General features: G+C 31.6%; 1 protein-coding gene across 1 annotated transcript in view; it reads left to right on the top strand.

Annotated features, from left to right (window-relative positions):
* Positions 1-20710, top strand: part of Smp_140800 (notch) — a gene marked incomplete at its 3' end in the record, with an annotated part of 79391 nt that overhangs the window by 37079 nt on the left and 21602 nt on the right. Inside the window, exons 8-11 of the mRNA XM_018793580.1 lie at positions 721-909; positions 4114-4800; positions 15261-15597; positions 15712-15894. Of these exons, the coding sequence (XP_018648078.1) occupies positions 721-909; positions 4114-4800; positions 15261-15597; positions 15712-15894 (1396 nt within the window). The remainder of the gene's footprint in view (positions 1-720; positions 910-4113; positions 4801-15260; positions 15598-15711; positions 15895-20710) is intronic.

Genomic DNA, 20710 nt, shown 5'->3' with positions numbered 1-20710 from the left:
TTATCAGAGCAAAAAGCGTTTTCCCCTAATTTCCGCAGAATTTGACTCTATCTCCCCAAAGTTTATTACTTTGGTATGTTCCGTTCCTTCTTAAGAGCTTTTCATTTGTGCGTGTATTCATTGAGCTGGTATTCAACTAACTGGTATCATAAAATGTCTCTTTTATTGATTTGAATATAATAATCCAGATCTAATTAGTCAGTTCTCATTGAAACCCACCTCAAAATACATTTTTAACTTGACCATATGGAATGCAGTTTCTGTTGAGCAAGTAAGGCCTTGTAATTTTTCTCCGCAAATATTCATATTTACTGACAACATACTAAGTTTAGCAAAATTTATGACATGACAGTATATCGTGGCAATATATAATATATAACAACATATAACAATAGAAGTTGACATAATGTAGTCCAAACCGTGAACAACGGAAAATTAAAAGCCCATACTAGTGCTTTAATACACATTTTTTTAAGTTTGTGGCTATCTGGAATCAGTGGCTCGGTGGATAACTCTTTAGTCACCTCAAGCGAAATGTAGTGGGTTCTATTCTCTGTTTTGAACATCAAGCCTGGAATCCAAATGTATCCAGTTGACAAAACAAGAAGATACTCTCATCATGGATTACTCTGATATTCATTTATTAAATATAATCATTTCTTATAATATTTACCTTTGAATTATCTTCAACTCTTTTATACTTCTTTGTTCATATATTAGGAACAGCTAAATGAATGTACCGGTCAACATTCTTGTATGAATGATGGAATATGTTTAGATGTGATTGGAAATTATCATTGTTTATGCCCAGTTGGTAGACATGGAATGAATTGTGAATTCACTTCTAAACAAATTTGTACTAATCAATCGTGTAGTGAAAATGTAAACGTAAGAAACTGTACAACAAATGTAAGTTATTTGTATACAAAATATATACAAAGTCGATTATACGTATATCTGTATATCTATTTATGTCTTGGAGCTTTCCTATATATTTAAAATGTCAAAATTAATTGCCTTTGTTAAGCGCGTGGAATCCTATTGAACCATTATGGAAACTAACAGTAGTTACCAGTATGATTGAGTGAATAACAGGAAAAAGCTTTGAAAATCACATTTGTTCCAGGTTGACCGAATTGAGTTAACGGAATGATAACTAGGAACGTCAATACATTTTGAAGGGTTCAGTTTATTTTCCTCAATTCAATTGACTCACACTGAAGTGGAAAGTGAGAATCAATACAACTAAATACAGTACATAATACGCCTCTTGCATGTGTTAGTTCTACAGTTTGACCAAAGAAAAAAAGTATACAGTAATTAGATCAACGGGAGCCTAATGGTTCTCCATATATCGATCACAGAGTAATATTACCGAATGATGTTTTCAAAAAATATGGAAGCACAGAACAGTTATTTCAAGCTAATTTATAACTCTTCAGTACAATACAGCCACAATTCTATATTGAACCGAATCTAGGATAATCAGATCTTTCGGAAACCATAATGTCATATATTCACTGTGTCCGAATTCAATGACGGAAACGGTCTAGCCTCAGTCAATTCATGATGTATGTCAACCATTGATCAATTTTATCGGCAATATCCGTATCAATTTCGACTTGAATGGATCTTCCTCTATGCAATATCGATGACGTCCTCAGGGATCGAACCTAGGACTATTATGTTTCATGATGAGGTGTCTTATGCTAGGATTAAACAGTTATTTTATGTGTTCTGGTTTTCACTAGTTTAACAAATGAGGTCAGTCCGTAATTTTGAACTTCAAATATCAACAGTCATGTTCTATGTATAGTTGTAACAATCCTAATGTAACTTTTCGAATTAGTTGTCTCTTACTATTTTTTCTCATTTAATTACGTTGAATAAAATTGTCATAGTTAGTACAAAATAATATAAATTACTCAACATAAATTAAACCATAAAAAATAGTTAACGATGGATATTAAGCCTTATTTTCGGTCCTTACTACTTAGTTGCATTTATGCTGATTAATTAGTAATATTGTCCAAGTTTATTATCTTTAGTGCTTATCGGATTCTATCGATCAAATTGTAATTTGATCACTAGTAGTCTTTAGGTAACTCAACATCAAGGTTCACTAAGATTGTAATGTTAAATGATTGGGGTCAACTGACAAGAAACTCTGGATGTGCTAAATTTCCTCCTGGTTGACTACATTGTCTACGTACATAATAATCATGATATATACTATTTATACCATCTGCTATTTCAATAAACTAACTCCGTCATGGTAGCATCCAAAACATCAGGAACAAACTAAAACAGTTCAGTAGCTGCTTTCAGCATTTACGATTTAAAGATAATTTCAAAACATAGTTTAGATGAAATAATGGAGATTTCTCGCTTAGGCGGATGTTTCAAGTAGTGTTGTATTCGCTGATTTTGATAGTTTAATTGCAGAGCTTTTATTGTCGTTCTGAACAAAGCAATTGCAGCTTACTTCATATAGAAGTCTGGCCCAATGAATAGAATACCATCGATAGTTTTAATGACAATGAATTATATCAATTCATGAAAATAGTTTTGAGTTTTCATTTTCACAGATCATGAAAATTCATCTTAATTAATAATTATCATTTTACATAAAACTTTGAATTTGTTTATGTAAATGAGTTAGATTTCCATACCCTATATAGCGGTAATGCATTCGAATCATCATGTTATTTCTATCGAACGCCATACGTTTATCTTTAGAATGATATTTAGAAAATTATATATATATATATATATATATATATATATATATTCTCCCAAAACAGAAAATAATTCTATAAACATTCAAGCAACAAAATGTCAAATTTAATGTGAACGGATAAATAAAACAATAATTGGATAACCAGTCTATCGTCTACATGTTTGTTTATAAAATTCTTAAAAATTGAATCAATTTCTTCTTACAGATTCATTTAACTGTTATTGTTCTTCAACTGTAAAGTAAATACACTTTTGTAGGTTGTATTCGTCACAGATTGACATCAGTTGGGTTTAGCATTTGCTTCGAGACCTGGAGTTTCTGAGGCCTATTCCTGGTGAGTTCATGGGTGCGCACCACTTGGGGGTATTTGCTACCTGGTTTTTAATATTATCCCTGCTAAGATCAATCTGTGACGAATACATGCGACATTTTAAACCAATCCCTACAAACGTCCGTCCAGTTATATATACTTCTACTGGATAATTTGCTTTGTACAGTAAATGTTATTACTTGCTGGTTTGCTCCCGTAAAATAATACAAGTTAAAGAAGGATTTCTAAATAGGAGGTGTGTTTTTCACTCTAAGTATTGAAAGGAAGTCTGAAAAGTGATTAAAGTTGCGCAACTGATTTTTTCTCTACTTGGTATCCGTTTCAGAAGTGTACTTTGAGAGATTTTTTGTCAGTGTGTGATATAACGAGTAGGATGGTAGCATAATTAGTAGTTTTTATGACTGTAACTTTTATTCTCAGTCACAATATTTGACAATTAACACATAGTTTTACGTATCTTAGTCTGTCATATTTTCATCTTAATACAGTCTGAGCTACAAATTCTCTCCACCATCTCAAAATCATACGAGTTAGTCTTGGTGGCTCAACATTTTTTGCACTATACCGAGTTATTAGTAAAAGGAGGTATTTGATAGATAAGCTGTGGGCCTAGGCTTCGTGCTATTTGCCAATTTCCAGAATGACGTACCTGTAATTTTGTGGGAACTGATGCTCAATATGAGATTTTAATCCGAGTTACCACTGGGCTATTTGGGCCGAGCCTAACCTTCTGTATAATATTTACAGGTGATTGATCACTGAGTAGTGACCTGCGTAATCTGCCCCAAATACTTACCTAATAACGCCGATCAAAAGTTTTGATTAGTTTGGTATATATAAGTAAATTCTACACTGTTTCATGTCAGTGATTTTTATTTATTCAAGTTAATACTGAACATCTTTCACCGAAATTCGTCACAGTTACGCTAAGTGGAAATTTTCTTAATCTGTTATTTACAATAATTGATAATGTAAGTTTGAAATGAATACAGGATAACAATTTTAAAAATAATACTTTTTTCATACATTCATTTATCCATAGCTTTGTTTAAATGGAGGCTCGTGTATAAATTTTTATACTACCGACAACAGCAGTGTCCGAACAGATAACCACAACAAATATCTTCATATTCCTGAACAGAACAACCTTCTGGAATCACAGTTACCTCATTGTTCTTGCCCATTCGGTTATATTGGTGAATATTGTCAGATAGAATTAGATTTTTGTCAACTTTTTCATTATATTAAACACTACTTCAATTATTTTAAACAACCTGAAGAAATTGAAGATTATTTTCGCAAAAATTTAACCATTTCAAGTTATCTTATCAATGATTGGTTAATTTCATCGTCCTTGTCATCAATATATCATTCATGGTATGAAATAAACTCATTATACTCTACATTCATAATAAATTATACATTTTCCCGGTTACTGAGTGACACTAGCATAAGAAAGATTTTATCAACAGGAAATTTATTCATAAACAATTCCCTCGTAGACATAAAAAGTACTCTATCTAATTCAACTTTATTTATGATAACTTCACCAATGGGTTTATGTGATCCTATTGGAAGTTCTCAATGTGTTCCATTATTATCTTCTGTGGGTGATAGTTTACGAAGTGATAGTAGTGGGTTCACATGCATCTGTCATGTAGATTATGAAGGCAGATATTGTGAGAAATATGTTGATTTTTGTGATAAAATGAACAAACAATACAATGGGGTAAGCAAACCATTTTTGAAATAGAAAATTTGCTTCCGTTTTTTTCTTGTACAAATGTATACATGTACATTATTCTTAAACACTGTAAGTTTTATATTAAAAGGAATAAATTTAACGTTATGCATGTAAGGGAGTGAGTTTTGCTGTTGTTAAAATCGTTGGCTAGGGTTTATCAACCTTTGTGGAGATATGAGTATACCTAATGGATGGCTTCTAAATAGACTTGTAGTGACATATTATATTTCGATTGTGTCTAACAATGGGACATACCAAAACTTGTTACTACAATTCTGTATTGAAACAATCTGTTCATAATGGATGTATCACAGCGGAAAGTGACTAGCTTCAGTCTTCAATGTTAATAACGGGAGATTAAGAACTCACAGACAAGCTGTGCCAATACTTTTTTAGTGGATTGTTAAATTTACTAGTTTTAAGACGATAGAAATACTCACACTCTGATAAAATTCGTAACGCACTGGTTATCATAAGAACTTTTTGGTATATTCAAGTTTAATTTCCACACGATTAACATATGTAATGTTACTAAAGGATTACAGGTTTCTTAAGATGACCAGGATATTTTACAGCTTATGCGGTGTATTCTACTCATGTAGAAAGATATAAGTAGTATGTGGCACCAGTCGAAAGTGTAAAACTTGGCATATATATATATATATATATATATATATATATATATATTGAAATTATCTGTTTCATGAAGAGTCTCATATTATCGATAAAGACTGCTCAGATTTATCCGTTAATTATCAACAAAAACCTAATATAATTAAACCCTTACAAACCACATAGAAAATAAACATATTTTACTGTTCTGTTGAAAGATTATCTTAATTGGTAGATACCAGTTGTGCTATGACTCATCAGTGATGATCAGTGTGTTTCTTTTCATTGTTTTTTTCTGTTGGAAATATATAGAATTATTGCTTAAATGGAGGTTGGTGTGAAAATCAAATCAAACGAACCACATCAAATTATAATAGTGATGATAATGTTTATAACAATACATATCATCATCAAATATTGCCTATTTGTCACTGTCCATCAGGTTTTGGTGGAGAAAGATGTGAAGTTTATCATGAATTATGCGTTCATTCACCATGTCTTCATGGTGGTATATGTCATCCGAGTAAACAACAGTTGTCACAGTTACAACTAAAAGAAATTAAATTTAATACCATAATTTCTGGAAATAATTCTTCATCTTACTTCATTCCACCGTATAGATGTGAATGCTTATTTGGTTGGTCTGGAATACACTGTGAAGTTAGTACTGGATTATATTGTGATGTACCGAAATTATGTATGGATTACACAAATTGTAATGATTCGATGACATTTAATTGTCCATGCACAAAACCAGGTACATTGTTGATACATAATATAATCTGACGATTTCGCTTAAAGATCATTATATTTTTTTGCTTATGTTTATTTGTTTTGAATTTGATGCCTGTCGAACAACGGTAAGTCATCATCAGTAAAGACTTTTTTCCTATTTAGACGTACTTTTTGAACATGGCTGTAATTGTTGGCAGTCAAAAATCGATTTAGTCCATATTATAGAAAAAAACTACACTGTCAGTTGTGTTTGTTTTGATACAAGAACTCCGGTCGAGCATTTCACATTTAAAGCTACATTTATTGATTATCATGGCGATTTATAGTGAATTGTTCAACTTTCATGTAAACGAATTGTACAAATCTCGTGTACAATTTTATGTACATGCTTCTGAGGAGCTCTGAACCCTCAACATCTATAACCTAGAGCAGCTCCCCAATATTCTCTGATTTCTGATTGATATTTTAGTTGATGTTAATTCATGATAAAAACTGTTTATGAATGTTACTATATTTCCACTTGAAATATCCGTATAATTATGATACAGGAAAGTCGACAGTGACAATAAAATAACTTTGTAGTCTGGAAGCTACTTTTCAGCCAATGGTCTGGGAGTCTTTACATATCAAAGGTATTTAGCAGCAGGAGTTCCGAAACATTTTACAGTCCAGTGATTTTTAAAAGTTTGTAATTTATTCAAGACTATACAAAGATACTTCTATATTTTCTTCGTGCGAAGTTTTTAATTTCGCTCGAAAAAACAAGGGAATATTTGTTCGATTCTAACTCACTGATACCAATATTGTAATAACAGAAATATTTAAAATAAACTAACAAATCTGATTATATAGGGATTACTTTTTATTGTATGCTTGCCAATTTTATCTTTCCACCATATTGTTTCTTCATTCTAGCCGTTTTGAAAACAAGTTAAATTTATAACAAAAAAATTTAGTCTTCCAATCATTGGATCTATCGTTAGTTTAGTTGTTTAGTCGTTGTTTAGTTTTAACTGATTTAAAATAATAAGCTATTGTAAACGTGGAGAATTACGAGAAAATATCTTCAGAAGCTCAGAGAAGTCTGGAAACATTTAGTCCGATGAGCTTGATATAGAAACTTTTCAAATGTACCAAAAGAAAAATGGTTTGTGTTATAATCGGACTGATAAATTACCAGTTTCATCTTTCAATTTGGCACATTTCCAGAAGCTTCCAGAATATCAAGGTCTCTCAAGCCTACATATACCCTTATTTTCCATATCTAAGCTAACCTTGAAAGTGAAAATTCTCTTCATACTTCACACCTTTCGTCTTTCGCTCAAGAATTTAAGTTTTGGAAAATTGTGTGGACGTAGGAAGCCGTATCAGATGGAATAAGAACCACATTACTTTCTGTCAGCTATTAAAAATAAAATATCTGAGTCTAACTGTTATATTTACATTGTTTCTACTACTGTCTCTGCTGATAATAAATAACAATTTTATGTTATTGAGTAGTTTGACAACCGAGAATAGTTTTCACTCTTTCGTTTGATTGATTTTAATTAGTTTTAGCAAACTTTTGCATATTTTTCAGTCGTATTGACAAATTGATACATAATTCTTGATATTCACAAGTAATCTGATTTTCATCAAATTACTGTCAATTTGTAATTACTAGTTCTTATGTTCCTTCTACAGGTTATTGTGGCTCAGACTGTAACAAATTTGGTACTGAATGCTTCGTGTTCACAAACAAAAGTAGTAGCATAGTTAATAAAATTACAACTGATCTGCCCATTTCCAATACTGTCATTACTACTATCACTACTACCAGTAGCACCAATACAGTTACTCAGAATGATATCAAGAAACATAAAACAATGAGTAATGTTACATTATGGCCAGGTGAAGAGACTGAATTATCTTATTGTCTACGTGAAAACTGTCAATTAAAAAAACATAATGGTCGGTGTGATCGTGAATGTGATCTGATTGCTTGTGATTTTGATCATGGCGATTGTTTATATGCATTATCTGTACCATTGAATCCTCTATCATATATTGAGCCCCTTGCAAGTAATGATAATAGTAATTATGATGATAATAATACAAGCCATTACATGAATTTTGTACCAGATGTCCAACAACATCCAGAACCAGCTATACCATGGCGTAGTTGTTCAGTGTTAATTGAACATATTGAACATACACCATGTCATTTATTATTTGGTGATGGAAATTGCGATCTGCAATGTTTCAGAGAAGAATGTTTATTTGATGGCTGGGATTGTATAAAAACAAAAATTGACGATAATTTGACGAAAGTAGGTTCATTTTTAATAAAATTAATTATTATTTTGTGGCCCTATATCTGATTCCAGGTTGATCGTGTAAATGATTGTTATTGAATGATTGCTGTCAAAACATATATGTCGCCAATCCTCACACACAATTATCGACCTAAATAGCGTTAGAGAATAACGGGATTAAATAAGTCAAATACGAGAATGAATTTTGAATACATATATTTTGTAAAATCGTTGACCAGAACAATCAGAGAGACGTAGCGAACTAAGCGAGGAGAAGTAAAATGACACGCGGTGAAGAAGGAATGTAAGCCAACTCAATTTAATCAAGCGTTTATCAATATTTATGGCCAGATAAAAATAAGCTACAGACATGTGACGAGTAGGATAAGATGTGCACACACATACGCTCATCTAAATACAGTGAAAGTTGACAAGCGAATGATTGACAAGGTCAAAATGTGATTTAAGAAGAATGAATAAATTGGCTTGTCCGGAAGCCAGAATAAGCTATGTGGGCTTAACATAGCACTATAATTATTATTCACTACTATGTATGTAAATTGTTTGTCTAATTGATCATAAATCTAGTATGAACAGAGTCATCTGGATGACACAAGTCAATTTGTTTGTTCAACTCCACAACCTGACTTTGATTAAGCAACCACTGTTATTTAGAATACAGTGTACATTTATTCCGTCTTACCACAGCTGTGCTAATCCATGACTTCACCAGATATTGAACACAGGATTTCCAAGCCTAGCTGTGAGCATTTAACCTTCAAACTTTCGAATTAGAATGTACTGGTTTACCTTCTAAACTTCAGTCAGTTCACAGTATTCTGAGGCTATAATCTGCTCTCATTTGTGATGTTCATGTGGTTGAACCACATTGGTCATGCCTACTCACTAGAACTCAGGTAGTTATCTCTCGCAGTTGATCACTAATAAGTACATAATAAGGAAACAACTCGATTGTTGTGACACTAAGCAACATCATTCTTCTTAATTTATATAAAAAAAAACGTTTCTTTTCAAAATCTAATTATCTTTTAATTGTAAAACAGTAAAACTCACATGAACTACACTCGACTATAACTGGTAATCAATGTACATATTGCTAACACATCTTACCAATGCGTTCACTGGTATTTGTTTGACTTTACGTCCTACCATCTTGAATCTCACTTATGTATTGTGTAATATGTTAATAATTTCTGTCTACAATTATCAATAAGTGATATACTAACATAAATATTGTTTATTTACTTAAAAATCTATTGACCGCTATCCGTTCATTCTCAATATATTAACTCCATGAAGTCATGCATCTCGTGTTGTTCTGTATTTGTTCTCTCTCTTTAACTCAAAAACTTACTTTGTTCTGTTTTTTTCACGCTTTACGTAATAGAATTCTAAGACAGTCATTACTTTTTGAATATTGATTTATTCTGACTACATCTTTAAACCTTAATAGGTTTTATTGCGAATTCATTTGAAGTGAATATTAAAATATAATAACCGACTAAAGATAGCTCTACATCTTAAATTAAATAAAATTTGACCATGCATGAATTGTGTATCATGTGTAAAGAAGAAACATACCTTTCAAAAAGTATCTTGTATGATCAGATTCAATATATACCTATGTATTGCGCAATACACATTGTGTTTGACATCGTTGACGTTTTATTTTGTTAGATACTCAATAGTCGGTGACTTTGACGTCATTAAATTTGGTCGTTTCTTTTTTAACATCATGATAAACGAAGAATAAATTTATATTTCGTGTGTTTTTATGTTTATAATGTGTTTTAAATGAGGAAAATACAACTACTGTATGTGTGAATATGTTTGTGTTATGCTGTACACTCATCCTCATCCATATACATATATGCATACAAAGACGCAGAAATATCAGTAACAATGATGACTAGAAAGAAAAAAGCATACTGGAAGCAAAGGTTAGATAGAAAAACAAAAATGAATGAAGATCAAATGAATTTTTATTATTCTACACGTATGTATAGTTTTTGTGGATTCGTTCGTGAGTGGCATCTTGCTCATGTATTTGTGACATCAGCTTGGCAAGTGTTGTATCACAGTGCATAGATAAAAAAAAGAATGAAGGAAGACTTCTTATGAGGAAAGAACTGGAATCTTCTTAGTTTTCGAATTTGTTTTACGTACGCAGAGTGTGAATATAGATTTTAATTCGTTTAGTTACACGAACGTAAATAGTTATAGTTCATATATTCTTGATTTTAAGGCGGTATTATATTAGATCGACCGATATGTTTTGTGGAACAGTTTAAGGTTATGCCGAACTGTCATTCGAATCTATAAAATCAGACAGTGTTTGTCAGGGTTGTTCTTTTTCCCCGTTTCTATTTAGCATTTTCATAGACATTCTTTCAGAGATAACACTCTCGTAGTTTAACTTTTTAGGAATTCATCTTCTGTCAGGAGATACACTTGTTAACTTAGAATACGGAGATGATATATCCCCGTTTATTGAAAATGACAACAAAATCCAGAGTCTTCTGACAGTCTTGAAAAACAATGATAGAATGTTTGTGATGCTGATCTCTCCCTCTAAATGAGAGACGTTGTTTTAAGACTTGTCTTCTTCAACACGTATACTAATAATAAGGAGTAAAGCGGTTGATCTTGCCAGCCATTCCACTTATATTAAGAGTATGATCATGCTTGTTGGGTCGATATATGGTGAAGTCTCGACATAGATTTGAGAAACTCAGTTGGCTTTTGCCAACTTACATTACATGTGGTTCAGGTAAGATACCCATCTGCCAACCAGAGGGCGAGTATAATGCTCAGTAATCCATTCTCTATTGCCATATGGGTGTAAAACATGGTTTTTGGACGGAAAAAACAGATATTTGTCAACATTAATCCCTCGTTTCATCCTATTCAGTATCGACGCAGTTTTCTCAGGGTGCACATATAGCTACGTGTATCAATCAACTTCATTCCTGTCTATCAAGAACGGGACATTGCAAACTCTTATTAGTGGATTGATATAAGATCAAAGATAGTCATTTGAATACCTGAAAAATAACCAATAGAATTACATTCAACACTACATTTAATTATCACATGACTTTCTATATTCGTATGGAATCCAAATGAGTATAAATGTCCAATGCTTATCTTGTAAATTTACCACAGAAAGCTTTAAAGGACTAATGCCATTCAACTCAATTAATCAGATGCCACCAAGTTACTAGTATTGAGATATAAGCTATAGGTTGATTACAATTTGTACAACACATGTAAACCAACTGTAGAAATTTACTCGTAGGATGATGAATAAGATTTCAATCTATCGAATTACATTATTCACTGTAAACTAGTAAGACAAAAAATTATTCATTAAATAAGTATGTTCTGAAACACTATGATGATAAAAATTACTAGAGACGACATCTTAGTTTCTAACTATTCCATGGTTATCCATTTTGTGACATGATGAAAATCATTGAAAAAAACCTTACACAAACCAATAAAAATTGAAAGGAATGATGATGTGAAGTTGAACATTTCAGCTGATTCCAGGCTGGAGTAATAATTCACGTGGTGTTTTCATTTCTTTCATAATTTAATTAAACAAATTATATATATACATTACAGTTCCTTAAAAATAAAGTAAGCGTGATTTGTTTTCTTATTGAAATTATATTTAATATAAGGAAAAGTGATTACTTTCCCAGAAATACTTTTTTATTTGATTCTCACCAACAGAATATTAATTAAATTTGTGTATATTTGTATTTCAATTTATTAATCCATTACTGCATATTTATTAAATTCAGTTTTTACCTAACTATTTAAAGAAAAGTGTGCAATTGAAATTTTGCTTATATCATATAGAAAATAGGCAATACTTACTTACCCGCGCATGTTACTCCTCATGGAGTAGCATAGGACAACCACCAGTATTCTACATCCAACCCTATCCTGAGCAATCCTTTCCAGTTTCTATTCATTCTTTTCATATTTTTTTCCTATTCTCGGCTCAGTGTGTTCTCTGGTCTTCCTCTTTTCCTTTTCCATTCAGGATTCCAAGTAATTCCTCGCCTTGTGATGCAGTCTGGTGATTTCTTCAATGTATGTCTTATCCACTTCCAACGTCTTTTCCTAATTTCTTCCCCAACGTGGAACTGGTTTGTCCTCTCCCACATTAGGCTGTTGCTGATGGTATCCGGCCAGCTGACCTTGAGTATCTAGAGCAGACAATTGTTTAGAAATACTTGTACCTTTTTGGTGATGGTTGTAGTAGTTCAGGTTTCAGCTCCGTACAGTAGAACTGTCTTGACGTTAGTATTGAAGATTGTGACTTTGATGTTGGCTTGCAGACAGCTGTTTCGAATTTCATATGTTCTCCAACTGTAGGAATGCTCCCCTTGTGTTGCCCATCCCTACCTTTACGTCTGCATTAGATCCTCCTTGTTCATCAATGATGATGTCCAGATACGTAATACTTTTGCACCCACTCTAGAATTTCTCCATCAAGTGTGATTGGATTAGTGTTTTCCGTGTTTTATTTGAGGATCTTCGTTCTTCTCTTGTGTATTTTGAGGTCTACTGATGCGAAGGTTTTTGCTACACTGGTTTTCTTGACCTGCACTTGTTGGTGTGTATAGGATAGAACAGCTAGATCATCTGCAAAGTAGGTGATAGACTTGATGATTAAAAAATATTTTACAAACGTGAGATAATCATAATCGAAAAAATCACTTTCAAAATGGTTTATGCGAAATGTTGAAAACTGTTAGGAAAAATAGCTTTTGTAATGAGCAATCTGGATGGTGACTAGCGGGGAAATCCATGACGCGCATTTCGTCTTATTTGGGACTAGTTTGTTATCAAAAAAGTTCATTTATAATTTTAAAATGGATTAAATGCTCAATTTTTTAACACAAACTTCATACAATGAATGGATCAATCAAATTTTGTTTCAGTTTACTTTGTTGATAGTAAATTTATAAGAGTTTCACTTTAGTTTTGGGGAACTGGTTAAATAAGAAATGCTAAAATAGATACAAATTTCCAAGCATTACTTCATCTTATCGATATGGAGACAAAGGTGATTCTCATATGGTTTTTTAGCAGATTTATTAACAAAGATTTTATTGACGACAAATTTTCTAGAAAATCATTTATGTGTAAGACCAAGTAATAGAAAGGAATTCTTTAACGTGAATAACTTTACATTTAGATTATTAAGGTTATTAAGCGAAATTTCAGCAATATGAAAACTAGAAAATTGGTAATAAGCCTGGAAAAATTAATAAACTTTATAAAACCACATGGCAGTAATAGGTTTTATTACTCTTAGTACTAAATACATTTGATGTATACTGACTCTCCCGTCATTCGCTCAAACATGGCTTCGAAACCACAAGCTCATTTTAAGAATCATTCACATTTGTCCCTATAATTTACCAATACTAGATATTCATTATAGTATGAGGGAAATCACTGGTTTACCCTTAACCGTTACGGTTTTTTGCATTGATGATTATTAGCCTATCCTTGTAAATATTTCTGGGGATTTAAACAGGCTTTAGCTGAGATCATAAACCGATTAATGTTAACCGTCATTAGAAACCTGGAGGTACTGGACGGCTGAGTTACATACTAGAATGAAACGGTCATCCAGTGCTTCCAGGTTTTCATTGGTGGTCTAACATTGTTTGGTTCACAATGTCAATGAAAACTCAACAATCTCCACTATCCTATACTGATAATTTAAACAACGTCAGGACATTTCTTTAATTCTGCTTGCAAACTATTTTTATGAGAGATCTATTAATAACTATTTAAATAAGTGATTACCGGTGTTTTTGACTGTCATATGAATAGAAATAAGTCTGTATTTGACAGGGGTGTGAGTTCTCCTGATAGTTAGGAGGAAGAAGTCCCATGTAATCTTTTTGGATGAATTTCAATAAAATTGTGATTTTTATGATGATATGGGTTTTAGGGTATTTAACTCCACTTTTATTGTCAGCTATTTAACTACTTTTAATCCACTAGAATCTTCTTAAAGGTTTGATCTGGATTAGCGATCGACCAAATCTCAATAACAGTATAAAAAGTACAAATGATTTTCACCAGCTTTCTTCACCTATGACCCAGACAAAATATCCGTCTGTATACCTGTGTAACTCTTCGCTCTGTAGTACTTTACGTCTGTGAGACACTGCCTCTTAAGATTGAAAAAAGATTTTATATGACCAGTTTTTGATAGCAAATGGCTTGAAAGAATTTATCGGATCCAGTGGAACCACCAAAACGAGTTAGGTTTAGGTTAGATGAATATTATAGAGTAGACAAATAAAATTGGTCGATAAGGTTGTGATTTTTGATCAGGCATCATGTTTTCACTTACTGTAAAATATTAATTTTGACTACCGTATTATTTTATTGAGAGAAAGTTACAAACTCTTGGGTAAGACATGATATCAGCTTATGAAATCCTTGACGATTGATTTTCTCTCACTCGAAGGTCAAAAGTTTCTATTTGATGATTTACTGGTAAAAACACCACATACTTATCATTCTTTGATTTTATCCCAATACTTTCAAATTACATCACTTAATTATTTTTACTCTTATGATTTTCATATAAACAATTTCTTATGTGACTGTACGTTGAAACGATATGTTTATCTGGGTCGATGGAAATCTATTCCAGTTCCTGTGTTATTCATTACTAACAAATTGACTGGCTGGTTGACTATTTTTAATGTTCTTTTTCTCCTTATCTTTAAAACTTATTAGGAAAACTGCTCCGAATCATCATGTCAAGATTTTTATATTACTAAAACAATGGAATGTAACCAAAATGATGAGAGTAATTGTACATTAAATGATGATCTGAAAAATATCACATTTTCCACAAATCTACCCGTTATATATGACAATAATAATAATACTACGAATATGTCATCTAGTACTGGACATTACACCAATCATATTGTACCAGGAAGCTTAGTTCTACTAATTAATTCTACTCCAGAGGAATTAATAACAACACATCCTGAAAAATTATCACTACTGACTTTATTAAATAAAATTTTACATTTAGAAGTAGAAATTGAACATCATCCAAAGACTGGTAACTTAATGATCTATCCAGTAGTGTATATAACTAATTATACAAATGACGATTATGAAAATTCATTATTTCAAACAATACAACTGAAAAATAGTAATTTATTGACATCTGAAGAATTGAATACAAAGTCAGTTGAAATTCGTTCACGATATTCGCGTCATGTGAATATGAAATCATCATTGTCGAATAAACAATTACTGATTGATCAAAATGAACAAAAAAAGAAAATTTATCAAAAAGAAAGTATGGGGAGTCAAGTGTATTTAAAGTTGAATTCCAAAAAATGCTATGAAACCGGTAAGTATGCGAAAACATTTTATTTTGCAGATGTTTCACCCCTAAAAATTAGACTACACTACCTGAACGTTTGTAATTTCACTTTAGTAAATATGAGTTTTTATCTTAATCCGCCAAAATAGCTTGTAGTAAGCATTTTCTAAATTTTGGTCAAACTTACAGACGCCTTTATTCATATTGGTTTGTTACTCTTCAGTATGCTAGTTATGACCTGGTTGTCAAGGTCATTGTCAATAATATTGTTGCCTACTTAAACCAACATTCTTTGATCGCTTCAAATATCTCTTCAGAGAATAATGTGTTTATAAGTAGAGAGTAACAGGTTATTGAGTTTGATTACTAATCTCACAGGTTTTGCACTGTATTTAGATAAACAAGCCGAGTCATTTTGTATATTTGTTTTGTTTTGTGTTTGTTTAAGAATGTAGAAGAGGGGATATGTGTGAACGCTTTTAAAAGAGTAAAATGTAAAACATTAAAGGTTATCTCCATGTGAGACTTTTGAAATCAGATGGGGAGTAGAGTATTAAACAATTATTTCTTTCCCTTTTTGAGATTTCTCATTATCAATAGACACTCAAGATCTTTATCCGGATAATGTTTAATTTGTAATAAAAATAAACATAAAAAGGGTCCCATGATGTCATTATTTAACTTAGAAGTAAGTTATGTTCAACTATTTTAAGTCATTTATTTAACTCGTATAAATAATGATTCATGATTTCGCCATATAAAGTTTTCTATCATTTTTCTAAATTACAAATTACTGTGAATACATTCAAATGTTAGTGGTTATGTGATCTGCAATCGGTATATAACCTGTACTATTCAGCAGTTTAACATTTCGGGCATTTGGATGAATGTATGATTTTTTAAAATAAAGTCTGATAGTTGCTACCAGGACAATCTCGAACACTTTTATCATTCTATTTTGAACTCATTATCTGTATCTGTATCGCTATGTTGACGCTCACACTGAGATTCGAATTCAGTATCTTTCGCTAAAAATAACCAACAGAATATTATTTATTAAGGTAATGAGTCAAGAAAATCACTAACGTGGTCAAGGTATCTGAATTTTATTTGTAAAGGTATGAATAATATTTGTCTTTGACATGAACAGTAAAGAAATACAAACCTTTACAATTAATATGTGATACTTATTATCATTTAAAATTTGCATGTTCAATTGAGTGAAAAACAAAACAAAATACGTTTGGTTATTTAATGTTCTTAGCCTTATCAAAATAATATCATAAATACATGATATTGTTCTAAAAAATGTGTCTTACTTCCAAAAGAAATAGAAACATTAGATCATATCATGGATCGAAATGTGCTTTTAATTGTACCAATACATTCTAATGTAAAACTTAGTGTATTAATTTTAATTAATTGATGGATTCATGTGTAATGGATTGATAACTGCAGTTGGAAAAACGAAACGATTCAACGTCATCCTACTAAAAGAATCAAATAAATAAACTTTAAACGGAGATGATGGTGGCTAGTAGTAAAATCCATGACGCGCGTTACATCCTACATGGGAATTGTCAGTTGGATGTACCTGCATCCCATAGCTGATGTTCACTCCAGGACTTAAACCCAGTACCGTTTGATTCAAACTTTAACTTACAGATTGAGATTTGTAAACTTGATATCATCTATTTGATAATTGTAGGGAGATCTAAGAGTTTCATTTGCTTCTATGTCTGAATATGTTATCGTGTAATGAAATTCTAGAGCTTCAATTCGTTCCACTGTAAAATCTTATCATGGTTATATATTAAATAAGATTTAGTGATTGTGATCTATTTTGTATTATTATTATTTTGGACTTTATTTATAGTAAGTTAATTAATTTAGTTATGTATGAATTGGATTGTGATCCTAAAACTCTTGGTGAATATATATAAGATGATTCAGTCAAATTATGAGTAATATAGATAACATGGTGTATTTCTGTATTATTTCAAGTTATCACACAGTGAGATGGAATTATTAAAACGAATGATAGAATATTAGGAGTGGTTACGGTGTCAGTATCAGTAGTAATCATAGGAAAGACCAAGGATAGACAAGAGGAAGATAATGTATTACATGAACATGAGATGCTAGTAGTAGGCTTACAAAATTATTATTCAGTCAAATGATTCTCATCTTTTAGTCAATCAATCTGTCATCATCAACAAAGAATCTTGTACAAATATTTATCAGTTCAAGCATTAAACCTTATACCAATACAATTAAGAAGATGAGAAGAAAAACGGAAGAAATAGCATTATCTGTGATGAATAAAGCCCAAGGGATGCAAAATACAGTTGAAGAAAGAAATCAGATAGAAGAATGGAAAATTTCAGAATAGCGTTTTCATTAAGATTTAAAAGAAAGTATAAGATGAATAAGGTTACAAAGTTTCGATTTTACACCATATTATCCAACGTCTGTAACAATTGACTATGAAAATTGAATGGGTTAAAATCAAGGAGTTTTGGCATACTGATATCATCAAGATTAGAGGTCAATGACTTTATAAACTGATAATCATGTCTTGATTCATCAATTCTTAGTTACATTCAAACCTACTCATACGTAAATTAAGTGCACACTGTGAACAACGTGGCTAGAATTAAGTCACTTTTTCCCTAATCATATGTTCTTCATTACTGATAGTCATCAAAATCATCACTTTCTAAGAATTATATACCGTTTGCGAGTAGTTCGTAATAGAAGTAGTTGTTTTCATGATAATCTGGTAAGAGGAAGGTATACAGTCATTTTTGCATTTATTCATTATTCCATCTTTTGTTATTAACTAGCTGATGTGTATTTTTTCAATTATAATAACTTCGTGTCTACTGATTGTTGTGTCTAATAAGCAAACTAATCAAGTTTTACAATGTTTGGCATTCATTATTTAGAATACGCTCAACGAGAAATCGAAAGAAATTGCACCAACTAACCTTTTCGTTAATTCTCTATTTCTCTTCCCCTCTCTTTCACTACCTGTGTTCTTCCAAAAAAGAACCTCTCTCTTTTCCTCTTTTTTTACATCCCAATCGTTGCTTCCCTCATTCTACTTCGTCGATAATTCTGTTATTATTATCTCTACTATTGATACTACTAACACTACTACTTCTACTACTATTCTATGTGTTTCTTAAAAAGAAATAATAAGATAGCAGTTGCCTTGTCATTCTCCGAAATCATTTATCATTTTAATTTAGTTTATGCATGGAAAAAAGTAGAGGAATACAAGACGACTACACAAAGAAAACAGTAGTAGTCATATTTTCACTATTATTATTAGCCTTTAATATGACTACGAGTCAAAACATTCTTACAGGAATAAAAACAAAAAGGTTAGAAGCAGTTGTAAAAGAGGAAGAAAACGATAACAACATTAACAATGGTGTAAGCACAAAAACATATCCGCTCATCCTCAATAACACAGAAATATACATATATGCGATACATCTTGAAAAAAGAGAAACACAAAGAACTATGGACCCGGTAAAAAGATTTTTACTTTTTTGTTACTGAAATTCAGTCAATATAGACTTTAAGTTTCTTCTGTTGTCTATACCTGCCTATGTATATGCAAAGATTTGTGCACATATGTGCATGTGTGTGAAATAGAGATGATTCGCTTGTCACATGAATGCATTCCAACATGTGTGAGGTATGATACTTAAGGAATATTTTTACCATTACTAATTTTATTATACTTAATGTAATTAATGAAGCCAATATTATATTCAAGGCCAGCTCTTTGAAATCTTTATTATCTCTCTCTTCTCTATGTGATTCTAGTGCACAGCAAGTTAAATATATGAACAACACAAAGGTGATCAATTACTTAATTATACGAATTGATCAAGGAGCACTTTCTCTGCCCATTATATATATATATATATATATATATATATATATATATATATATATATACGCAGAGAGAGAGAGAGCTACAATAAGTTTTATACAATTATGTAAACTAGCCATATCCGATCTGTATGTTTTCTTTATATTTTCTATTATTCTCAACGTTATTTTTTCAGGTCTACTGAATAGTATGTCGTATTTTTAGTACTTGATTCTTAATTGGTATATTTTTGTACATTGTTATCATTCATTCAGTTGTCTTAAGATTATGTTGAACTGTGAAGGTAATTTATGAACTTTTTTATTGTTAGGACTTCATTTTCTGTGATAATTAAGTAGTCTCATTTACCTTTATCTGATAGTGTAAACGACTCTTACTTCGCTGTACACAAACTCTTTGATAGTAAATGATTTATTATTATAACGCTCGAATTTTCTTCGTCTTTACGAATGGGACGATAATTTGCCTTAGACGAATATCTACACTAGATTTCCTTCCAGTGACTGTTCTACGGGACTTCAACACAACTCAGATCAAGAATACGTGATTAGCCTGAATAAAACGTAAGCATCTTTCCACACCAGAAATTGACAACAATCCGACAACAACCAATAATCATAACGGTGAGAATATATAACTCATCTAGTATCTGTCAGACTATCTACAAGTTTAAATTCACTTAATATTGTTTGTTTGAATCTTCCAATTGATGTTTAGGACTGCAACTGGTCAGTCTCTAATTGGCATATGTGCATACTGTGCGTATTGCCTTGATATAGCCTTAATTCACAAGCATTGTAAGCAAAGATGGATAGTGGCTAGCAGTGGAATCCAGGACGCGTATTTCGTCCTATTTGGGACTGGTCAGCTGGATGTACCTGCATCTCAGAGTCGATGCTCACTCTGGGATTCGAACCCAGTACCTTTGAGATG

This window comes from Schistosoma mansoni, chromosome 1, assembly GCF_000237925.1.
Source record: "Schistosoma mansoni strain Puerto Rico chromosome 1, complete genome".
Lineage (NCBI taxonomy): Eukaryota > Metazoa > Platyhelminthes > Trematoda > Strigeidida > Schistosomatidae > Schistosoma > Schistosoma mansoni.
This window is presented reverse-complemented; position numbering and strand designations above follow the sequence as displayed.